Below are 20,479 nucleotides of genomic sequence, written 5' to 3'. Positions count from 1 at the left end.
AAATTTACCAGTACTGTATACGAAGATCATTTTGAATGAGTACATTTATTATCTTATACAATATCTTTGCTTACAGTAATGTTAAACATGTAACAAATATTTATTTTGAACTCTCTTGAATAAAAACACAATAGAGAGTTAGTTATGTCTGTCTTAATGACTCCATATTAGACTAGTAGTTTATAAAAACTGATGAGCTAAACTGCTACCTACCACCACAAAAAGTATTTCAGACAAATTTAGACAAATACAATTATTTAGAACTGTAATAACTAACTGGAGTTAGTTATTACAAAATAACTAATTCTATTGTAAGTTAACTGAGTCACACACGTCACCATGGATGCAATTTGGCATGTTAAAATTCACCGTAGTGAGGTGAGGGAATGACAAACCAAACTGGACTTTGACATTGGAACTGAATTTGCTGGTCTCCAGTCAGCTATGACAATGGGGGGGGGAAGGGGGAAACAAAAAAAACAACATTTTTTTCCTTCATATACACTTGAGATGTTACATACAAACCACTGATACAAAATGAGAAACCCCCGATGTGATTTTTACTAGATCATTTTTTGAGATCAGAACTACATTTAAATAACCCAGTGCTTTTCAATGGGAATAATTTCTTATGGCTACTATTATTCACAATGACTAATAATTTACTACTTGCACCCTGTTACTCCCTTTACTTACTAATTCTCCCCTTTTTTTTTATTACAGTATGTTGCTTGTTAAAACACAGCACGCTGAGTTAAATTACAGTGACTGTAGCTGCCCTCAGCTTTAATATAAATGAAGATAGAACTGCCTTAGAAAGAAACTGAAGTCTTTATAGCTCAGCTATTATCTACTCTGCTTTGTACAAAATTTGGCGTAACGCTTGGCCTCCTTGCAAGCTGCGTAAGTTGAAGCTGAGGATTATTTGTAAACTCCAAGCTTAGTAAAGAAGGCCAAATGAAAAATACTAATTAGAACACAAGTGTGCTGCAACTCCATAAAATCTTTGCTATGCCACTCTAAACTACTGAAGTAGATCCTAAGCAAATAACCAGTAGACAACCACACTGAGCATTCAAATCAACAGTAAAAAAAAAAATCTATACTTCACTGATGTTCACACATACTACAGCAACAAGAAGTAAAATAGTAAAGACCAAACTAGCATTCTCTTTCATTATTCTTTTTACCTGATTACAAGCAAGTAAAATTCATGGAAATAAGATTGCAACACTTTCCCATCCCACCAATACTGATTGTGATTTGTCCTGTTCATGCCACTTGCTCAACGCTTTTCAGTAATTTGAGGCAATACTAAAACCTATTAACTCCAGAACAGGAAAGGGTTCACTACTCCAAGGTCATTAAGTAAGAAAAAGTAGTCTATGAGTATTACTGTGATATCACAGTTCTTATCTTCTGTAAAAGACTTGGTGGAAAACAACAGCAGATTTTTCTGACAACTTATCATCTTCTGTCATTGTTTTGGCATTACTTTAAAATTTTTTTAACAGAGGAATCACAAATTTAATTGCTGTCTGTAAGCAATCTATATAATAATTTAAAATAGTGAAATACTAAGATTCCAAATACAAAAGGCATGAATGTATGAAAATATGCATGCAATATAATGCATGAATAAAGTACATTAAGTCAATCTATATTCTCTTCTCACTTGAGGAGAACCTTAAAAAAAATAAATAAAAACCTGAGAGGAAAAAAACCATAACACCAGCGAACCAGTTTTAACACCATGCCATACAAGCAGGTATTATTCCTTAATTCTTTTCTTCAATAAAGACAGTCACTGCACTAGATATTTATTACATTTAGATTCTGTAAAACATCAAATCCCAGATTAGAAGAGCTTTCACAAAAACCACCATTGACCAGCTCTTCTCTCTGTGAATTTAGGGATTTACCAGTAAAAGTACTCAGCAGACCTCAGGTGTAAGAAAAATACATGGGAAGAGCTCATCTGGCAAGAAATACGTTAATAGTGCTGAGCTTAGGACCTAAGTCAATCCTTGAACTATAGCAGTAAGTCACACAGGCAAGCAGAGTGGGCACAGAAGTCTCAAACGCAGTGACATGCAATTTACAGTATAACACAAAAAAGCACTCTTTCAAACTGCACAAAACTCAAATTTTAAGGAAAAAATAAATCAGAAGTTGACATTGTCACTACAACTTAAATTCAGGTCTTGTGCATGCTTGCCAGTGATGTATTGATAGCTACATGATCAAAGTGGGGGTTTTTTTTGTTTTGTTTTGTTTTTTATCCTGTTTTTTTTTTCATGGACTTGCATTAGCCATCAGTGGTGAGGCACCTGCCTGAGGAGTAGGGGTGCCAGTAAAGCCTAGGGGCTGGGAGCTGCAGCAGGAAAGATGACCATACACTTGAGGCCACTGGGGCCATCCTTTCTGATCGTCTTCTGTTTTGGACTAAATGAATCCCTTCAGCCAAAGACTTGCCACCAAACGTGCTGTCCTCATTTTACAGGAACTCTGTCTTGAAAACCTTAGGACTAATTAGTAAAGGTGCAATTTCATTTACTACTAAAGACAACAGGACTTTAAAACACATTTTAGAATGCTCTGTACTTGAAGAGAAAAATCACACCGTAGACACCTTAAACAGAACCTTTAATGAGTAGACTTCCTGACTCTGTGTGGTAGCCCCGTATCTGCAAATGCAGGTAAACGCAACTGTCCCTTTTCTCTATGATATAGCAAATTACACAGGCACTGCAATGGATAAATGTCCACAGACCCTTAAGGAGCTCATGATACTGTATGTGTAGGATGGGGGATTGGGAGGAGTTCACATACAACTAATATGGCACAGGTTCATCTTTAACAAACAAAACAACACGAAATACTGAAATAAAGACCAGCTGACCTCCAGTCAATCCTGTGCACCCCACTGGGAAAAGTTCTTGTGGGGGAAAAAAAATTACCAGACAGCCTTCAATTACACACACAGGAACAGAGAGGAAACAAACAGAGAACAGGGGAAATAAAACGGAAATCTTAAGTCTGAATCTTAGTTTTCAAGTAGGGGACCTGGAATTATAACAGCATCCTTTCAAGGCAGTTCTTGTACCCCAGTTACTCCTTACAAAGGGCTTGCCTCCCAGGCTATGCATGCCGCCCGTGACTGAAGCAAACAGCCACCTGTATCAGAAACGCCCAACATCAGCCCTCAATTATGCAGTGCCTTTCCTCATACCAGAGGCATCACAAATTCTGAAAACATTCACATTGCACATTTGGGCTGAACTTAAACTGAAAGACTCGCCTCATCCTCTGCACAAATTAAAACACAGCCAGACGCAATTTCAACTGGGAGGCAAAAAGGAACATTGTTTTAAACCAATCCACATCTGTGTAAGAGAGCATGCTCTGTTCTGTGTGTGGTCAGAAGAACTAGCTTAAAACACTGACAGAGGAATAGCCTTTTGCTCCCAATAAGAAACCAGGAAAGTAGCCTATGTAGATAGTCAAGGTCTGCAAAGAAAGCATAAACCTGTCATTGCAAACAGATCCACTATTAGCCTTTATATGATTACACATTAGAAAAAACAAGCCTAAGATGGACTCAATGCTCTGCTCTATAGTGGAAACCAGGGAGAAAGATTTTGATCTAGGACAGGAATTAGGTCATGCTTAAAAACTTGCTATGCGAATCACAGTATCAGAAATTGTCATGACACTGTCATGTCACGTAATAGCAAGTGCTTTAGTGCACGCCTGCACAATACTCTGCAGACAGACCCAGGCTTGCTTTGCTCATGATCCAAGCCAGGTCAGGCAGAAGCTGTGCAGCTAGGCGAGAAGGGTGCAGGGCCATAATTGGCTCTTTTCTCAGCCCAGACTATTAACTTAGACTAAGATGTGCATGCAGTCACGGTTCAGACTGGGCTTGCGTCCGCCTGGACGCTGCCAGTCTGCACCAGTAAAGGCCCAAGGCTGTGAGGAACAACCCCCTGCCACATCCCCAGCTCTGTGGAGCACTAGCCTATTGCTGACTTGAAAAGGCGAAGTGAAATTAATTGCTAATGAAACTCAGTTACCGCAGTTCAAGAGGAAATAAATAAAATAAATGAATGACTTCTGTTGATTAGGATCAGAGTTCTGACACATTTTCGTAATGAAATTAAATGAACATTAACTTCAACAAAGTCTGACAGTCTCACAGCCACGAACTGTTGTTATTTATGAGGTATTTTATTTCTAGCAGACTCGATCACTCGTACTGAATAACATTTACCCCATTCTCTATGCTAAAATTAATAGAATATTAAGTGTTTTGTATTCTTCAAACTAAATTCTTATAAAACTCAATAAAAGAGGGTATTTTTAAAATCGAAAAAATTGGTTCAAAAATCCTACAGAAGTAAGATACTAGAAACAAAACTTTAAGGATGATTATTTACCTTTTACATGTGGAATTGTTCTGAAAATTTTCAGAAATCAAACTTTGGACTTTCACAAGACGCAAAAATATTTGAACTAACTAAGCACAACTTTTCTGTTTTCCTGTTCCCGCTTCCCCCTCCCCTCCAGTAGGGCAGAAATCTTTGAACAGTAGACACTAATTTCTGCATTCTTGCTAACGGAAAACTGGTCATTCCTTTCTGGAGAACTTTTCTATGACGATGTTTTAATTGTTCCCAGAAGAACACGAGGAGAGTCGTAGCGGTTCAGGCTAGTGATTCATTTAATGCGATGTGCTGACGGGGAAAGCAGGTGCAGCAGCACTCCATTCCGTGTCGTCTTACAGGGGCCCTATCGGCGTCACCAAAGCAAGTCAAAAAATCTAATGGCATGAGGGTCACGTGCTGCTCAACACACAAAGAATTCAAACACAGAGTAAGGGAGTGTGCCAGGTTCACTATGCACATGTAAATGGCAACTTTTTCTTTTAAAAAAAAATATAGCCTTATCAAATCAGGATATTCTCCTAAGGAAAGGGACGAGGCACGACCCTACCATTATTACTCGTGGCAGATTTCAACTTCTTGAGTCAAGACCCTGAAATAATACAAGGTTGGACAAATTTCTTCCCCAAAATAGGGCCAAATCCCTTTCAATAAAAGCACTTCTCAAGATATCAGTATGGTATCATAAGAAGACTTGAATTTCAGCACATCAGAAGTTTTAAAAGAGCAAGCCTACAATTTTTAGGGCTTGAGGAAAAAAAGTGGAGTCCTGTACCATGCAATAATAACTATACAGACAGAAAGTAAACCACAATTCTGTTTAAAGTTCAGATCGCCAATAGAAGTATCAAAGCACTAGCTTCTACTTTAAAGTACTATCTTGTGTTGTACATAAATATTTACAACCAAAAGGGAATTTTTTCCTTCTATTAAGCAGTTTAATGGAAAAAAAAATCTTTCACTTGATTTCATAAAAACCAGAACTAAATGCAAAGCACTTAAATGGATTCCCTCTCTTTAAATATTCAGATCAGAATTTTCTGAAAAAAAAAAATACTTCCAGTTAAACAAGTTTCAGACTCAGTAGATGGTTAATCAGCTAAGATTTAATGGTCTGGGATATCAGCAGCTAGGAATCAAGACACTCAGTGTTCACTTCAAATCTTGAAAAGTTTATGAAAACTGAATTATATGTAAATATATTTATATATCTGATATCAAGAGCTAAATATTAATCATTTCTCAATCTCCCCATTAAAAACACTTTGTCATTATCCAAATTTCGGTTAAGTCTAGTTATCTTTCTGCATGAGAGATTCAGACACTACCTGGTAGCTGATGATTTTCTTCTCATTGAGGTGCTTCTCCTTGTAATGAATTCACATCTCAGAACCTTTTCTTTGTGTTTTTTTTTCTTTTTTTTAAATAAAAAGGTATTTTAATAGCCATTTTCCAGGCTTCAAAAATCATCTCTATAGCTAGTTTCCATAAAAGCACAGACACTAGAATTACAGTCATAGGTATACCTGAGATTGTGTGTATACTCTGCATTACTCACTACTTTATTCTTCAAAAGACCACTTCAAGCTGTTTGTTACTACATCACTCAGATGATCACTCAGCCTATCAACACAACCACCATCTCCCTTAAAAAATACTTTTCTTTCTATAAACATATTGGCACAGACTGCATTTTTTCTTCCTGTATGTGCAACCTTGGCCTTGAATGAAATGTAAGCTTGCATAAAAATGAATTTTTTTGCAGGTATCACATAATGTAAACTGCTCAGTGATGGCTGTTCTTTGACACAGAACTGAAGTGAGAGTAGTATCTGGTATTTTTCAGAGCAATGATTTTGTATTTACTTCTAAGAAGTCTGATGAGACTGTCAAATAGCATCAGATTTATTACTCCTTTCTATAAAATCCCATTAGAAAAAAAAAGTTAATAGAGATTCCTCATCAACTGATTTTCTAGATTTATTAATACAGCATACATTTGATGTATGCTATACTGATACTGCCCAGTGCTAATTTTCTGTATGAACTCCAGGTCACAACTTTCAGTAACATGTGGATTGTATCTAAGCAGTTACTTCTATTATTAGATCTGGTTTCATTTCTATAAGATCTATTTTCCATAATGAAATCTTAATATAAAATCTTTAGAAATGAAGCAACTATCATACATAGGCACTACAGAAATCTATCGCTATCTGGAAGAGTTCAATAATATGTTTCTACCTTGCTAATCTACCAAAGTTGAATCAGGAAAGAGCTTGTGGGTTCAAATTGCCTTTCAGCCTTCCAAGGAAGTTATATTAAGAATTACAGTTCATGGATCAAGTACTACTTGTTATTCATTAGTTTAATAACTTACTCATAAATGTATTATGCTAAACTATTCAAGATGCTCAGCATAATCAATGACTCGGAAAAATCTCAGCTTGCTCAAGAACTCATTGATATCAACGGAGACTTTCAGAACTACTCTGGTGGCCTTTGGAACAAATCATTCATCCACTCATCAGGTTGTTGACAAAATGATGGTTGTTGGAAAACAATGTTTTCTTCTAATGTTAGAAGTTTGTCATGGTGTACAGGAAGCAGTGCATGCAGAAAGGGAGAAGAATTTTATATTATTTGCACCAATAATTTTTACATAAGACCAAACCAAACAGCAATAAAATGAAACAGCCTCAAGCAATTATCCTTACCGATTCAATGCAAAAGCATAATGAAATTTAATGTTGTGCTGATCAGCCAGATCACAGGTTGGAAGCATTTCTAATGTTTCTACCAGCTTCACCATAGCATCATAGTCCTGGTAGGAATTAAAAAAAAGAAAAACTGAAAACAACCTCTAGCAGAGGAAAGCATCACTAAACTAAACATACTATGAATGCTAGACAGTATTTCAGCTGATTTCTCCTAGAAGAGGCAGTGACACAGCCATGAACTCTAGTGAAAGGAATTAAAGAAGGACTTCATCTGTTTCAGTACTTGCCTCTTCCTCATTTCTTTGCTGCTGCAGCTGGCCAGAGGGATTCAGTAACTTGGGCAGTGGCAATCACACACCTGACACCAATAAGGAGAGATCACAACTCCAGCTTTTTCAATCCTAATCAGGGAATGCTGATGAAGAACAGTTCATCAGGTCACCACAGGCTACAGCACAGCTCATTCTGCAAGTACATCAGCTGTTTGTGCATCCATTTTGCTTTTTTCAGGGGTTACCCACATACATGTTGCTGAAAAGGCCAATTCACTGAGATGAAGGATGGCCTCACATCACCTAATTTGTTTGTTCAGACTATGTCTGGAGATGACTGCATTTCTCAAGGGAGAAGAGCTTTCAGAAGTATATAAAAGTAACCAGAGATGATCAAAATGAAATTAGATAAACTTGCTGCAGGATAACCTACAACTCTGAATGGAAAGCTGGGTGATGACACAGGTCATCCACTGCTCTCATGACCCATTTATACTTGTCAGATAAACAACTTAGAGACTGATGGAAAAAATTTTCATAGAATGTAGGCTGTGCTTTAGCAAAAGCAGAACTTACTTAAAAAATAAATTCAAGGGGGGAAAAAAGGTACAGTTGTTTTATTTTAAAAACAAATTAATGCTTCTTTTTACGGTAGTTCTCAACTTGGGCTCCTGTGGCAAATACTGTGGTCACAACAAATGCCTCCTCTTAGTCGAATATACTGGTGGGTGGGGAGAAGTGAGAAGGACAAGCAAAAGCAAAAATCTCGTTTCTGTATTTTTTCCTGTGTTTCTTTTAATTTTTCAAGGAGGTTAAACATGACAGAAAACTAAGGAGGAAACCTCAGGAAGTCTCCTCCTCTATGTCTCTGGTTCATGGGCAAAATAAATAAACTTTTAAAGCCCTTAAATGGCCCAGTATGAAAGTCAAAAAGTTTAACACAATGAAACAATACTGTGTCAACTTTAAGTCACTGTTTAACAATGAAATACAGAACAAACAAGAGCCAAAATCCCATAGTAAAATAATATTTCTTACTCCTTAGGAGTATACCTGAATATCTCGATAAGAAAGAAGCAGGTTTACGATGATGTCGGAAGTCAGCACTTCAGTATTATCCATACGAAGCTTAATTCTGGCCAGCTCCTTAGCCAGTTCATCCCCTTGATACTTCTCTCTAGCTTTTCTAATATCATTTAGGAGTGTTTCTTTATAATAGGCACTAAAGAAATAAAAGATGTACGAGAAGACGACTATTAGTTTTTTTAAAAAGAAAAATGGTCATATTTCTAACAAAAAGTATTATTTATCAGAATGACATGTACATTAAATCTATCATTTAAGTCCACATTTTAACATTACCTCATTATATGTATTCCACCTTGCCCTGCCCCAGACTATTGAACCATGTATCTATACACATATGACCAGACTGTGGGATAATTTAACCACTCAGTAGAATTGGAACTTTTTTTTTTTTTTTTTTTTTAAACTGACCATGACATATGTAGCACTTTTTATCTTTATCTTAAAGAAAGCAGCCATTGGGATAATAAACTGGCACACCAAGGAAAGACTAGAGCTACATGAAGAGGAGGTATTCAATTTTTACAAATTAAAGGGGTTAAGTGACTTCGAAATAAAGCACCTAAAATGGAAACAAGTCACTAAAAGCTGCCTTCTTGTAGTTTGTTTGAATGAATCTAATACATAATGGGGCAGGATCTACATAAAATCCCACAGTAAGTTTCTTGCACCTTATTTACACTAACAGTAGTAAATAGCACAACACCAGAGCTTTTGTGGAAGACAAAAAAAAAGCCTTTATTATCAGTACTGACAACTGTAAGCCATCTGGACAGATTACTTAGAGCTAATATTATACGGAGTAGCTTATGGTAGATAACTTATGGAGTAGCTATGGAGTACTTATTGCAAGTACTTATTGCAACATTGCCTAGCACTAAGCCTAAAACATAGCAAAGAGATCTAAGTGCTCTGTTGAATATTCATAGCAACAGCATATACAACATGTAAGATATTTTTATAATACGAGGCAGCAAGGTCTCAATAAGCACCATTGGAAAGCTTTTAATATTTGTTTTAAGGTCAGTGGATGTTAGGCCTAACTCACCATGTAATATCAATCTCATGTTTCTGCTCAGTATTTCCTTTTACAGATTTATTTCTTGTGTTCACCAAACCAAAAGGAGACATAGGGCATTATTTTTTCAAAAGTAACCAAATGACTTGGGAATGCAAAATCTCATTTTCAAGAATGATTTAACCCTTAACCATCCCACAATTGTTTAAACTTTTGAAGGCAGTGCAGTGACATTTAGCTGCATTTTCCCTTTTCACAGAGTACTGGCACAATAGCGTCCAACTCCGCAGTTATTCAAAAGCATTTGTCAGGCTCTTGAGTCAGAGTTTACAGGAATCAAACACTCCAAAAATCTGTATTCATTACTTCATAATTACTCCTATCTACCAGCTGAAAGCAGTAATGGGAGACAGAAAGGAGACCTTACTGCAGGACTTCACAACACAATTATCAATCACAATACTGGTCAAAAACATATTGTCAGAGAGAAAGTGTAAAGGTAGCTTCAGATAGCTGGTGCCCAGAGCAACATTTTATGATCACAATACCAAAATTTACTACTACCAAGACTGATTATGCTACTTGTTTCATGAGCCTGTCTGTGCTGCCTAGCATCGCTCTCCCATATGCTCTTGAACTTTACCGCATGTCTACCCCCCTGCTTGTCCAACTCCTCAAAGCAGGCTGGTGTTGTCTGCTGCCTACACACACTCTCCTCCCTAGTGCTGCTTTGGAGGAGGAGCAGAAAGCAGCTTGCCCTTTCTCGGGCCAGCAATTGCGTTGTCACTCCCTAACAAAGTGTTGTAAAACAGCAGACCTGCTGTGGATGGAGGTGTAAGGGGTAAAGTATGTGTGGGCAGAAGCATCTGTGAATGCTTACAGTGGGACAAGATGAGCAAAGGGATCTTCTAAGGAAGCAAGTCCTTCGCTTGGGTGGGATGGCAATGACAGAACGGAAAGAAGTCTGAGGGTCCTCAGTGCTACCTCATGCTTCAGACATTGTGGAAAAGAGAACCCGGAAGCTCAGCATCTCATCCTCTTTCCCAGAAAAATCAGAGTAGTTGTGGAACACAGGGGGTAGCAAAGCAAGAAAGACAGATTTCCATCTCCAGCCCTAATCCTCAAAACCTTAACAACCCCTTGTAGAAGTGGCTGAACATCATCACATATATTAGGTGATATCAGAAGGCCAATATATAAAAAAAAAAAAAATACCACAGAAGAGAATAATTTGATTGTCCATGGCTCCATATGTATATACTTACTTGGTGATAAAAAGGAGGGAAAAAAAAAAAAAAAAAAAAAAAGCAAGGTCATTAAGTTTGAGTTCTAGGAAGAGGCTGTTACCTCATCTTCTGTTACAACTTCCTGCGCTGTAATTTATACTTAAGAACTTTATCTTACGCATGGACTGACTCTGCTTGCTGGTATTTTGGAAAGTAACCATAAATCACCTCTAGTATAACTTGGTTATCTAACTGCAACAGCTGCAGGTCAGTGATACAGTAAGCAGTAAAGCTAGCAACTTCTTTTAATACCACAGTAAAGACAGTGGAAAAAAAAATCAATGTTACTAGAGATTCTGAATCTTCTTCTATAATATTAAGAGTATAAATGGTTCTAGATACGTATGTGTGGCAAAATTACCATGATGTAACATGAATGTCCTTGAGAAGGCTGATAAACCTATCCACCAGTGGGACACAAAGTGGCCCCAGGATATTGTCCCAGCTGGGTTGCATATACTCAGAAGCTCTTCGCTGGGCATCACTTTCACAGCAAAAGTAGTCAGCACAAGGTGTGACCATGTAGGGAATAAAATAATAATTCCCACTGGAAGCCTAAAAGAAAAACAGGCAGAGTTTAGAAAACAAATGAAAGTGGAAATCTGCTTGTGTACATACAGAATCTTTTACTGTCAGAAAAAAAGAGCCGTATCAGTGCTGGTGCACCACTAGGTTTTAGTGCACTGTTTAACACAAGACTGGCAAGCATTAAACTCAAGTTTTCTTCCGCATGGAAGAATTACACATATTAACAGGGGTGATGAATAAGGGTGTAAATCTGGTAAGAAACAAAACAAGAAAAATGATTTTTGATGTCATGTGCAGACCCTAACTGTAAGTCTGATAGGACAAGATAACCTTATGCTCCCATATTCTTGCAGACAGTGAAGATGTACTTGCCTCCTCTAGACTTAGTCTGTGCTAGGAAAGATATGATGCAGAACACATTACAAAGCATCTGAGGAATACAGAACACAGGCACTGAAAGAAGAGTCCATACAACATCTGCTGCATGCTGCCATCAAACACTAAAGAAAATACTGAAACATCTCAAAATAGATCTAAAACTTTTAACAGAAAATTTTGAAAGTGAAAACCAAAAATCCTTAATAGGCCACAAAAAAAATGTAAATGTAATCAACATGATAAAAAGGGAGAGGTGAGGAAATGGGAAACACCTTTCAGACCCTGAATACTGCAAGCTCAGATTCTTTAGCTCATGAGCAAGACCCAAAGAGAACTCAGACAACTGAGATATTAATAGAAGCAACAATATCATCTTGACCTATGACAATTCTCTGCTATTAGAAGAGAAAATAAAAGTAAAACCCAGCCAAACTACTGTATTCATAGTAACTAGGAAGGAGGCCTGAAGCATGGGGTCAGTATGACAGAACTAACACTACCAACTACCACCAATATCCTTGCCCTGTCACCTTGGGGGATACCAAGGCAAACACCGACAACCACATCATACCCTTTATGTTTTCACTATATGATCTAAGCCTGCAGTAAAGTAGAGCCATTTAAAATCCCCATAAACAATGGCAGAATGTCAAGATGACTGAAAGAATGGATATGAAGCTAGTAGATTTTTTATATGTATTACTCAACTAGACAAGAGAAAGAAACGGGTCATGGGTAATAATTTAGGGCATGCAGTTGCTACAGATATAGACAGAGAAGAAACCTTTATCAGAGACATCCTGTTACAGATCTGAGCTTACAGTTTAGAATTACAAACACTTTCTAACAGATAAAGACCATGTCACATTCCTTCTTCATGAACCACACAGTACAGTATCTCTGTTCTAACAAAATCATGATCTGTTGCAATGTTACCTTTACTTCCTACTAAAAAGATAGGAAATCTTGCAACCCGAAAAACCAGAATGTTGTAATTATTTAATAATTTAAATGAACACTAAGTTCAGGGCAATGCGAAACCACTTTTATATAAATTCTATTCTTCAATCTGAAACAATGCATTAGCTCTTCCTGCAAAGGAAAAAAACAAATCCAGTTTGGTAGTACAGTGTGTCTTGTGATGCAGAGATGCAGTGATCTACTGAAAAAGCAAATCAGTTTTCAGAGTATTTTTCAAGTATTCAAGTACTTTTAAATGGCATACATGAAATGCTGTAATAATCACATTCAACTGTTTCATCTTTTTGACCCAGATTTCTTGTCTCTTTTTGGATAGCGGAATCTATGCAATTAAAAATGTGTTTTCATATGTAACACACATACTATTCCGTATGCAGAAGTCAGGAAACCTGCATATATGTCAGCACATCAACTTGTCTGAAGAGTAACCAGCAAAGCTGTAACTCCAAAAATTAGTTTGCTGTGTTTGGAATGAGCAACCACAATCCCAGTTAAACCAGTTAGTAATGCAAGCCTTCAGCGCCATACATGAAGAGAAAGGTAGTCTGCCTCCTGGCAAAGATACATTGAGTATATTACCAAAGAAACTAAATATTGTATCTCACTGTTCCCTGATAGACACTGATCTCCAATTTTCTAACTTCTTCTGTCCAATATTTATACATAATAAATTATAAAGCCCTTTCATATTTAGTGTATGAGCTGAGATTTCTATAAGAGTCTCTTCTCATTGTGTAGAAAAACAATTCTGCTGATCAACTTTTCTTACACCATCATGGGCTAGCAATGGCTGAAAATATCATCCTTATTTCTTTGGGATATCATCTGTTCTGGATGCTGATCCTTCATCTCTGACACCAAGAATAAATAATTGTGAAAAATCACTGTCCTGTTGCAAGCCAACTGTTGCTTCATTAGATATTGAATAAATGGCATATGTATGAATTAAGGAACATATACAACAATTTGACCTCCAAATCTGTAAAATCTATAAATCATGAATTATTTCATTGTGATGGAATTATCATTTTAATTTATGTAGACTGTATGCTGAATTATTTCAGAATTATTAGCTCAGTTTAAAAAACAAAAAAAGCCTTTGTCTTATTTTGAAAAGGTCTCCAGTTTAAAAGTTTAGTTTAAAAATATGCAAACCTGAAAAAATCCTCTCAATAGCTCATCTTCCAGCAAACAATAAAGGCACAATGTGCTAGCAATAAAATGTTTGATCATAGCATTTTAATCAACCAGAAAAAAATCTTAGGAAGATAAGAAAGAAATAACTGCAAGTTAAAAATGGGACCCGTTTTTCAGAGGAAAGTGGTTGAAAGACTCAAGCACTGACACATGCCTTTGCTGATCGACTGAAAGAGCTAGGGCCCACATAGGCCATTATCAGGGTCCAGGGAAGACAGGGAAAATGTAGAGTGCTTTTTGTCTGAAAATACTCCCCTGTAAGCATTTTACTAATGCAGTTATAAGTAAACATAAGTACATTGTCTTTTCAACAGTACTGCTACAGTTATTCCTGTCAAACTGTCCATTTGTTATGGAAATATTATACTTGAATTAAAGGCTTTTTTTTGAATAAATAATGTTGAGTAAAATCTCTGCATCTTCAGAGGGGGTATCAGGCCTGCATAGCTAATAGCACAGTTATTTCACCCTAGTTATGCCATTTATTTTGCCACTTAGTCAAGCATCAGAAGTACTAGGATAAACTTGAAAGTGCTCACCCTACTTATGAAGTAATTAGAAAAATGCACAAAGGATAATAAGAACTGAATTGTGCTGACTCACAGGTGTCGAAGACTTCTGAATATTCAGAGAGATTAATCCACCTTTGTCTTAAGAGTCAAGAGGGTTTCTTCCACAGCAGTCTCCTGTGCCATCACGTTCCCATCCACCTTGTGACACTAGTTAATCCAAAACACTAAAAGCTTTTGAAAATGCTTTCTCTTCAAAACTTGAATATATGTAGTAAATATTTTAATGTATATGCTGTGAGATAAATTTTTATAAACTAAACACTCCAAACTCTCAAAATATTGAGTTAGCATGTCAGTAATGGGTACACCAAGATTACAACTACGTTGAAAGAACCTGCAAAGTTCTATTTTTAAAGCATCCTTACACAAAAATGCCTAGAAACATAGTAGTAAGATGGCACATTTATTCAACAGAAAGCATATTTAAAAGTGATACATACTTTGCCTATCAGACTACTACTGTGGTATTCAGGAGGTACTTGAACTCGAAGAAAAGCTTTGTGGTTGCCAACCTACTCCAAATTGAAATAAAAACAAAAACAAAAGGGAAAATACCACCACGAAACATGGAAGCATAAGAATCAAAAAGACAGACATGACATATGAATAGAGAAATTATTAAAGAAATAAACAATAGAAAATTGAAAAGATATTTATAGCAAGTCCATATTTAAAAGATCAAGAAAATTAAATGCAATGCTTAGCCATCAAGAAGATAAGGTTTCTATTTATACATGCTATTTGTCTGCATATCTCCTTATGTCATGATTAACATGTTCTCAGCAAGCTTACTTTCATCAACCTGACAGATTTATTGCCAAATATTTAACTATATCCAATCACTACAGATATACTCCAAGAGACAGTAACATTTCCAGAAAAACTGATTTTCCTAATTGTATTTTTAAAACTGTTAGTTTTTGTTATATCAGTAGTAACCGTAGACTATATAATGTATAGAAACCTGAAAAATAATGCTTCCTGGGTTACTTGTTCCTTGTACTGTTCTTCCCAGAGAAGGAATAATCACTATCTGTATTTCAGATGTTCCTATTCCTAAGAGAATCTCTTTCATTTTGTGCCCCTTTGCAAATTGTTTTAGTATTTCTGCTACCTCAGAGCCTTTTCTAGAAATATATCATGCAATCTTATATATATTGTAAAAATAATCAGAAAAATATATAAAGCCACTCTACAATCCTGCTTCTTCAGATTACTTGGTTAATATAATGTAATCATTCAGTCTTGGCTCCACTGGGACCAGTAAACTGTAGAATGTTCAATGTAATGTAAGTCCAAGTGCCAAAATTTATAAATTTAGTTTTCTTAAATGTTTATTACCTTCAAACAGTAGACACTGTCTAATTTATACTGGTAACGAAACTCAAAAGAGACTTTCTGTCAATCACATTAAAAGAGTGTTTTTCAACATAAAAATTCCTTGTGGCAAGGATAAATGACAACCCTGTTCCCTTCAAATCAAGGAGAATTTTTGCTAATGACTCCTCCATGGCCTAGACATTATTTTCTGCTTATTACAAGAGCTGCTATAGGATTTTAAGAAAAAATCTATTTAAATTTCTAGACCCACACACCTAAGTATACTTGGAGTACACATCTCAAACTAGGGGCAACCAATGCTAGAACTATTTCTAGAAGGACTTTTCATTTTGCCTCCTGATTGTTGGAGTTTTCAAAAAGCCCTTTGTGTACTCCTTCCTTCACTCCATCTTGGATTTTCTTATGCTCCATTCCTTAAAGTTCTGTAGAAGGAAATAAAATTTCCCTATTGAAAAAAAAAATCAGAGTTAGCAACAAAATGGTGCATCAAAATAAAACTTCTCCATGGGTTTTGTTTATTTGTTTGGTTTGGGGAAAGTTGCAGGGGTTGTTTTTGTTCGTTTGTTTTTAATTACAGCAACACTGCTTTTGAAAACACTTGAAAATTCATTTCTCCTATAAACCAATAGCAATTTGAGGTCCAAAACACATTTTCCATAGATAAATGCACTTTCCTGTACTCTCCAGTCCAGTAACATCCAATCTGCTCTCAAACATTGATTTCTTCATAATGACAGAGAGAACAGACTGTTCTATAAGATTGGATATTTGTGTTTTATTTTATAGGTGATTATTTTGACAGAAACTAGGGAGCTGTGCATACACCCAGAGTGAGATTAGCCGAAGACTATGCTATGATCTTTTTTGTGCCTTTATACATGACTTGCAGGATGTAAATACTGAAGGTGGGGGCAAGGAATACACAGAGAAGGCTCATAGCTACAGTATCCTGTGCAGGAAGTTTCACTTGTGCTGCTGGAAAAACAGTGCTGTGCGCCTTACAGCAACCTCATACGTCATCACCACAAGTCAGAAGGTGTGGAGAGGAAAAAAACAGCAATGGCAACTGTGCCGCTACCTCTGGGTTGGAAGAAGGCTTAGCAGGTTAAGTATCTATCTTCTTTCCAGGTCTATTTAAGCTCTCCCTACTATTCCTCAACTATAGCAAAGGCCTACCCTAGTTCAATCAGGAAAAGTGAGAAGAAAATAAAAAATCCTAGAACAGCAGCATTAATTCTTGTATCTAATAGTCAGCATTTAAACTGAAATGGTTATGTAACTATGCACTTGATCGGAAATAGTAAACACACACTGGTTCTGTAACTATGTAACTACTGCAGCAACCCTTATTATCAAGAAGCTTCAAACAAAACATTGCTAATCTGGTTGTGGAATATTTAACCAAGCAATGAAGCAGTGGCAGTATACTGGGCCAGTGACAAATTGCATGCCTCTCAGACTTCACTGGATCTGGAAGGAAAGGAAAGCAATCTCTATTCAAAGTCAATTCCAAGTTAGGTAATCAAAAGTTTTAACTTATTAATTATCTTGCCAATTAGTATGTTGTCAGTAATTTCTGATTAAAAAAATGGTAAGAGAATGAATTATGAGAATACATTAAAATATAATTTACTATCTAATAAAAGAGACTATGAAAACTTCAAATAACAAGAAAGGGTCAAAAATCCATGCTTGTTATTTAAAGCCAGTTGTTTTTTCCTCACTGCATTTTACTCACAATTGTTTTCTTAACTTAAGCACTTGAAGAAAGTGGGGTAGACAATATAACCTTTTTAAAGGAGTAGTCAGAACCCAAGTTTCAGAATCCCTCCCTGCTCCTTTCACTAGCCTCATGGACAGGGTAAGTGTATCCAGGTCTAATCTCACACCCTGCTGTAGGAAGCATGTCATCAGGTCTATCTTTTCTTCTCTTCAAAGTCAAGGTGAAGGCAGTCATCCCTTCCTTTGTGGGAGAGAGAATCATTCAAAACAAAAGGTTGCAGGCTGCTAATTGGACCACACTTTGCTAAACTCATCACTGTCCACTTCACATCTATTCCATCTCTGGAGTAATCACAAAATGTCTCAGTCAAAATTCTCCTTCTTACTCTGGGCAGGGTGAGGGGGAACCCCGTATTCGTGCACTTGTGACATTTTGATTGTGATATGGTGAATGCCTGTAGGTAGTAGCATTCGCAAAAAACTTACAATCGTTTCCAGGTTCGCAGAGCTGCAGAATAGTAAACCGTACATCAAAGGTGAAACTAGTTCAGGGATCATCAAGACAAACAGGAGAATGACTCAGACTTACTCATGTGCTCAAGCTGATCTATCTTTAGCCTACACACATTGCTGTTGCCAAGGGTAAACAGTAACTCAAAATAAACTGCTGTTAACTAACGCATTGTCTCGTCTTATCCTCTTTTAAATTGTCACGTTAGAAAAATCTAAAAACATTTTGGTATTTTAGTCTTGCTCTATATTCTTCAGAACAGAATAAAAGTTTAAGGTGTACATGGGGAAGCAAAAGGGAGTAAGTCAAAGTTTAAGATATTTGCAAATTCAATACTCCTCAGTATAACATGCAGAGTTCAATGAAGATAACCACTGATGTGATCTAACATAAGAATTATACAGCTGTGTAAGATATTGTGCTGTACTGCAATAAACAGAGTAACCAGTATATTCTATCTTCTTTCAGGTTCACCCACCTGTTTGGTTTTACTAGCATTAAGAGTAAGAATATTTTTATTTTGGAAAACAAGCTTTTGCAGTCCTAAGTAAAATTTCAGTCTGTGAGCAAGAGGCTGGGGATACAGTGGCCAAAATGATTTGATATACACCAGTCCTATTAAGGCCGCAAACACATGTATACATTTGCACAAGTGGGTGAAAGCATGAGATGGAGAAAGACCTTGAATTTCTGAGTTTACACTTTGATCTGTGAACTTACAAATATAACATAACTGTTGGCACTTTTCCATAACTTAAAAAGGAATGTCCAAAGAAAAGTACTTTTTTAGCTTGTTTTACTTTTGAAAAGAAGTCATAAAGATTTCCACTAATTTGAATTGTATACAGGGCAAACAGACTTCTTTTGATCAGACAGAGCATATACCACGTCTTGAAAGCTTTGTTATTAAAGTTGCTTCAAATGTAGAATCCTCATTTTGTATTTTCAAACGAATGTGGATGCAATACTTACTGTGTTTTTCTGGGATACTATATCCTGAAAAAAAAAGAGAGAATAAAAATATTGGTCATTTTTACTGGGAATTATTATTTCCAATAAAAATAACTGGGGTGTGTGTGGGGGGGTGTGTGTGTGTGTGTGTGTATACACACACACACACACACACATATATAGTATGTACACACACACACACATATACGCACACACATGTTTTTACAGAGTAATCTGTATTTCCTGCCACAGTAAATTACAAGTAAAGGGACCAAAAAATGACCAGAAAAGTCTCAGTAGTACAGGTTAGGGGAAAAAATAAATAAATAATAAAAAAAAAAAAGGATTCCAAGAAGAAACCTATTTAAAGCGCTTAAAAGAGGAAGGATGCTGGTACTTACTAGTAACTGAAGTTTCTTAAGCAGGCAGTCCTCATACCCAATCATACTTTGGGCATTTGTGGGACAGAAGCATCCAAGTCTAGAGGCTTTCAAAGAAAGCGTGTCCTTAAGATACCTAGGCTCATTCCCTACCTTGATGGGCATAAAACAAGACACTCCTTCAACACCCTAATTCTTCTCAGCTTGAAATCCAAAAAGAGACAGTAAAAACTATGAGGGAGATGAGAAATTAACAAGGATGTAAACCAGATCTCAAAGATCTCCAGTTACTGGTAAGTGGCCACTGCCACTTCCTCTTTCTTCTAGTACTGGTCTACATGTCCCATGAACATTGCTTGGTGAAACTAAGCAGAAGTCCACACAAGCCACTCTACATACATCAGATCACGTGACTTTCTAAGCAAGGTCACTGATGTAATTACGTGCTCCAACAAACAAAGATGACTCTGCTTGAGTAACTTTGTATCTAAAAGAGCCTGAAATCCTCTTGGACAACTGCTGCACAGAAATGACAGTGTCCATGCACTTTAACTCAACAACAGCAACCAAAGAGGTTTAGTTCTGCGAATATGACCATCCTTGAAGTCCAGACTATATATCCTTTTATGTTCTTTGAACTAGGAAGTTTTGGAAAGAACACTGGTGAAACTGAAGAGACAGCTCTTAAGAGAATTTCAGGATGGGCTCTGTGAAACAAGCCTCAAAAAGTCAGGTCACCTAAATTTCACGTATCTTCCCAGTAGATGTAACAAAAGCCAGAAATACTGCCTTTAGAACAAACAGACTAGCTACCGAAAAGAGGCATACACAGCAAATTAGATCCAACTAAAATAAGGAATTCCTAAATGGAAGAAGGTAAACAAAAAAAAAAACCTGACCACCCATAAATCTGAGAATAAAGAATGGCCAAGAGATCAAAATCAAGATCAAATCAGATTTGATCAAGACGTCAAAAATAGATAAAATACATACTAAGGTACCAATAGCTTAACAAAATTATTAATTACAATTTGTAAAGTCTGATCAAACCTGAAGTCCGATCAAATTTTTCAGAACAAGAGCTCAAACAT

General features: G+C 36.5%; 1 protein-coding gene across 2 annotated transcripts in view; it reads right to left on the bottom strand.

Moving 5' to 3' along the window:
- MAP3K15 (mitogen-activated protein kinase kinase kinase 15) overlaps positions 1-20,479 on the bottom strand; it is an 86,434-nt gene that overhangs the window by 32,569 nt on the left and 33,386 nt on the right. For both annotated transcript variants that reach the window (XM_062600803.1, XM_062600794.1), the window contains exons 3-6: positions 19,030-19,053; positions 11,189-11,382; positions 8,491-8,659; positions 7,163-7,269 (exon numbers count right to left, since the gene is read on the bottom strand). In XM_062600803.1, the coding sequence (XP_062456787.1) occupies positions 7,163-7,269; positions 8,491-8,659; positions 11,189-11,382; positions 19,030-19,053 (494 nt within the window). The remainder of the gene's footprint in view (positions 1-7,162; positions 7,270-8,490; positions 8,660-11,188; positions 11,383-19,029; positions 19,054-20,479) is intronic.

Source organism: Rhea pennata, chromosome 1 (genome assembly GCF_028389875.1).
Source record: "Rhea pennata isolate bPtePen1 chromosome 1, bPtePen1.pri, whole genome shotgun sequence".
Classification (NCBI taxonomy): domain Eukaryota; kingdom Metazoa; phylum Chordata; class Aves; order Rheiformes; family Rheidae; genus Rhea; species Rhea pennata.
The sequence above is the reverse complement of the archived record's forward strand: the minus strand, read 5'-3'. Positions and strand labels throughout refer to the sequence as shown.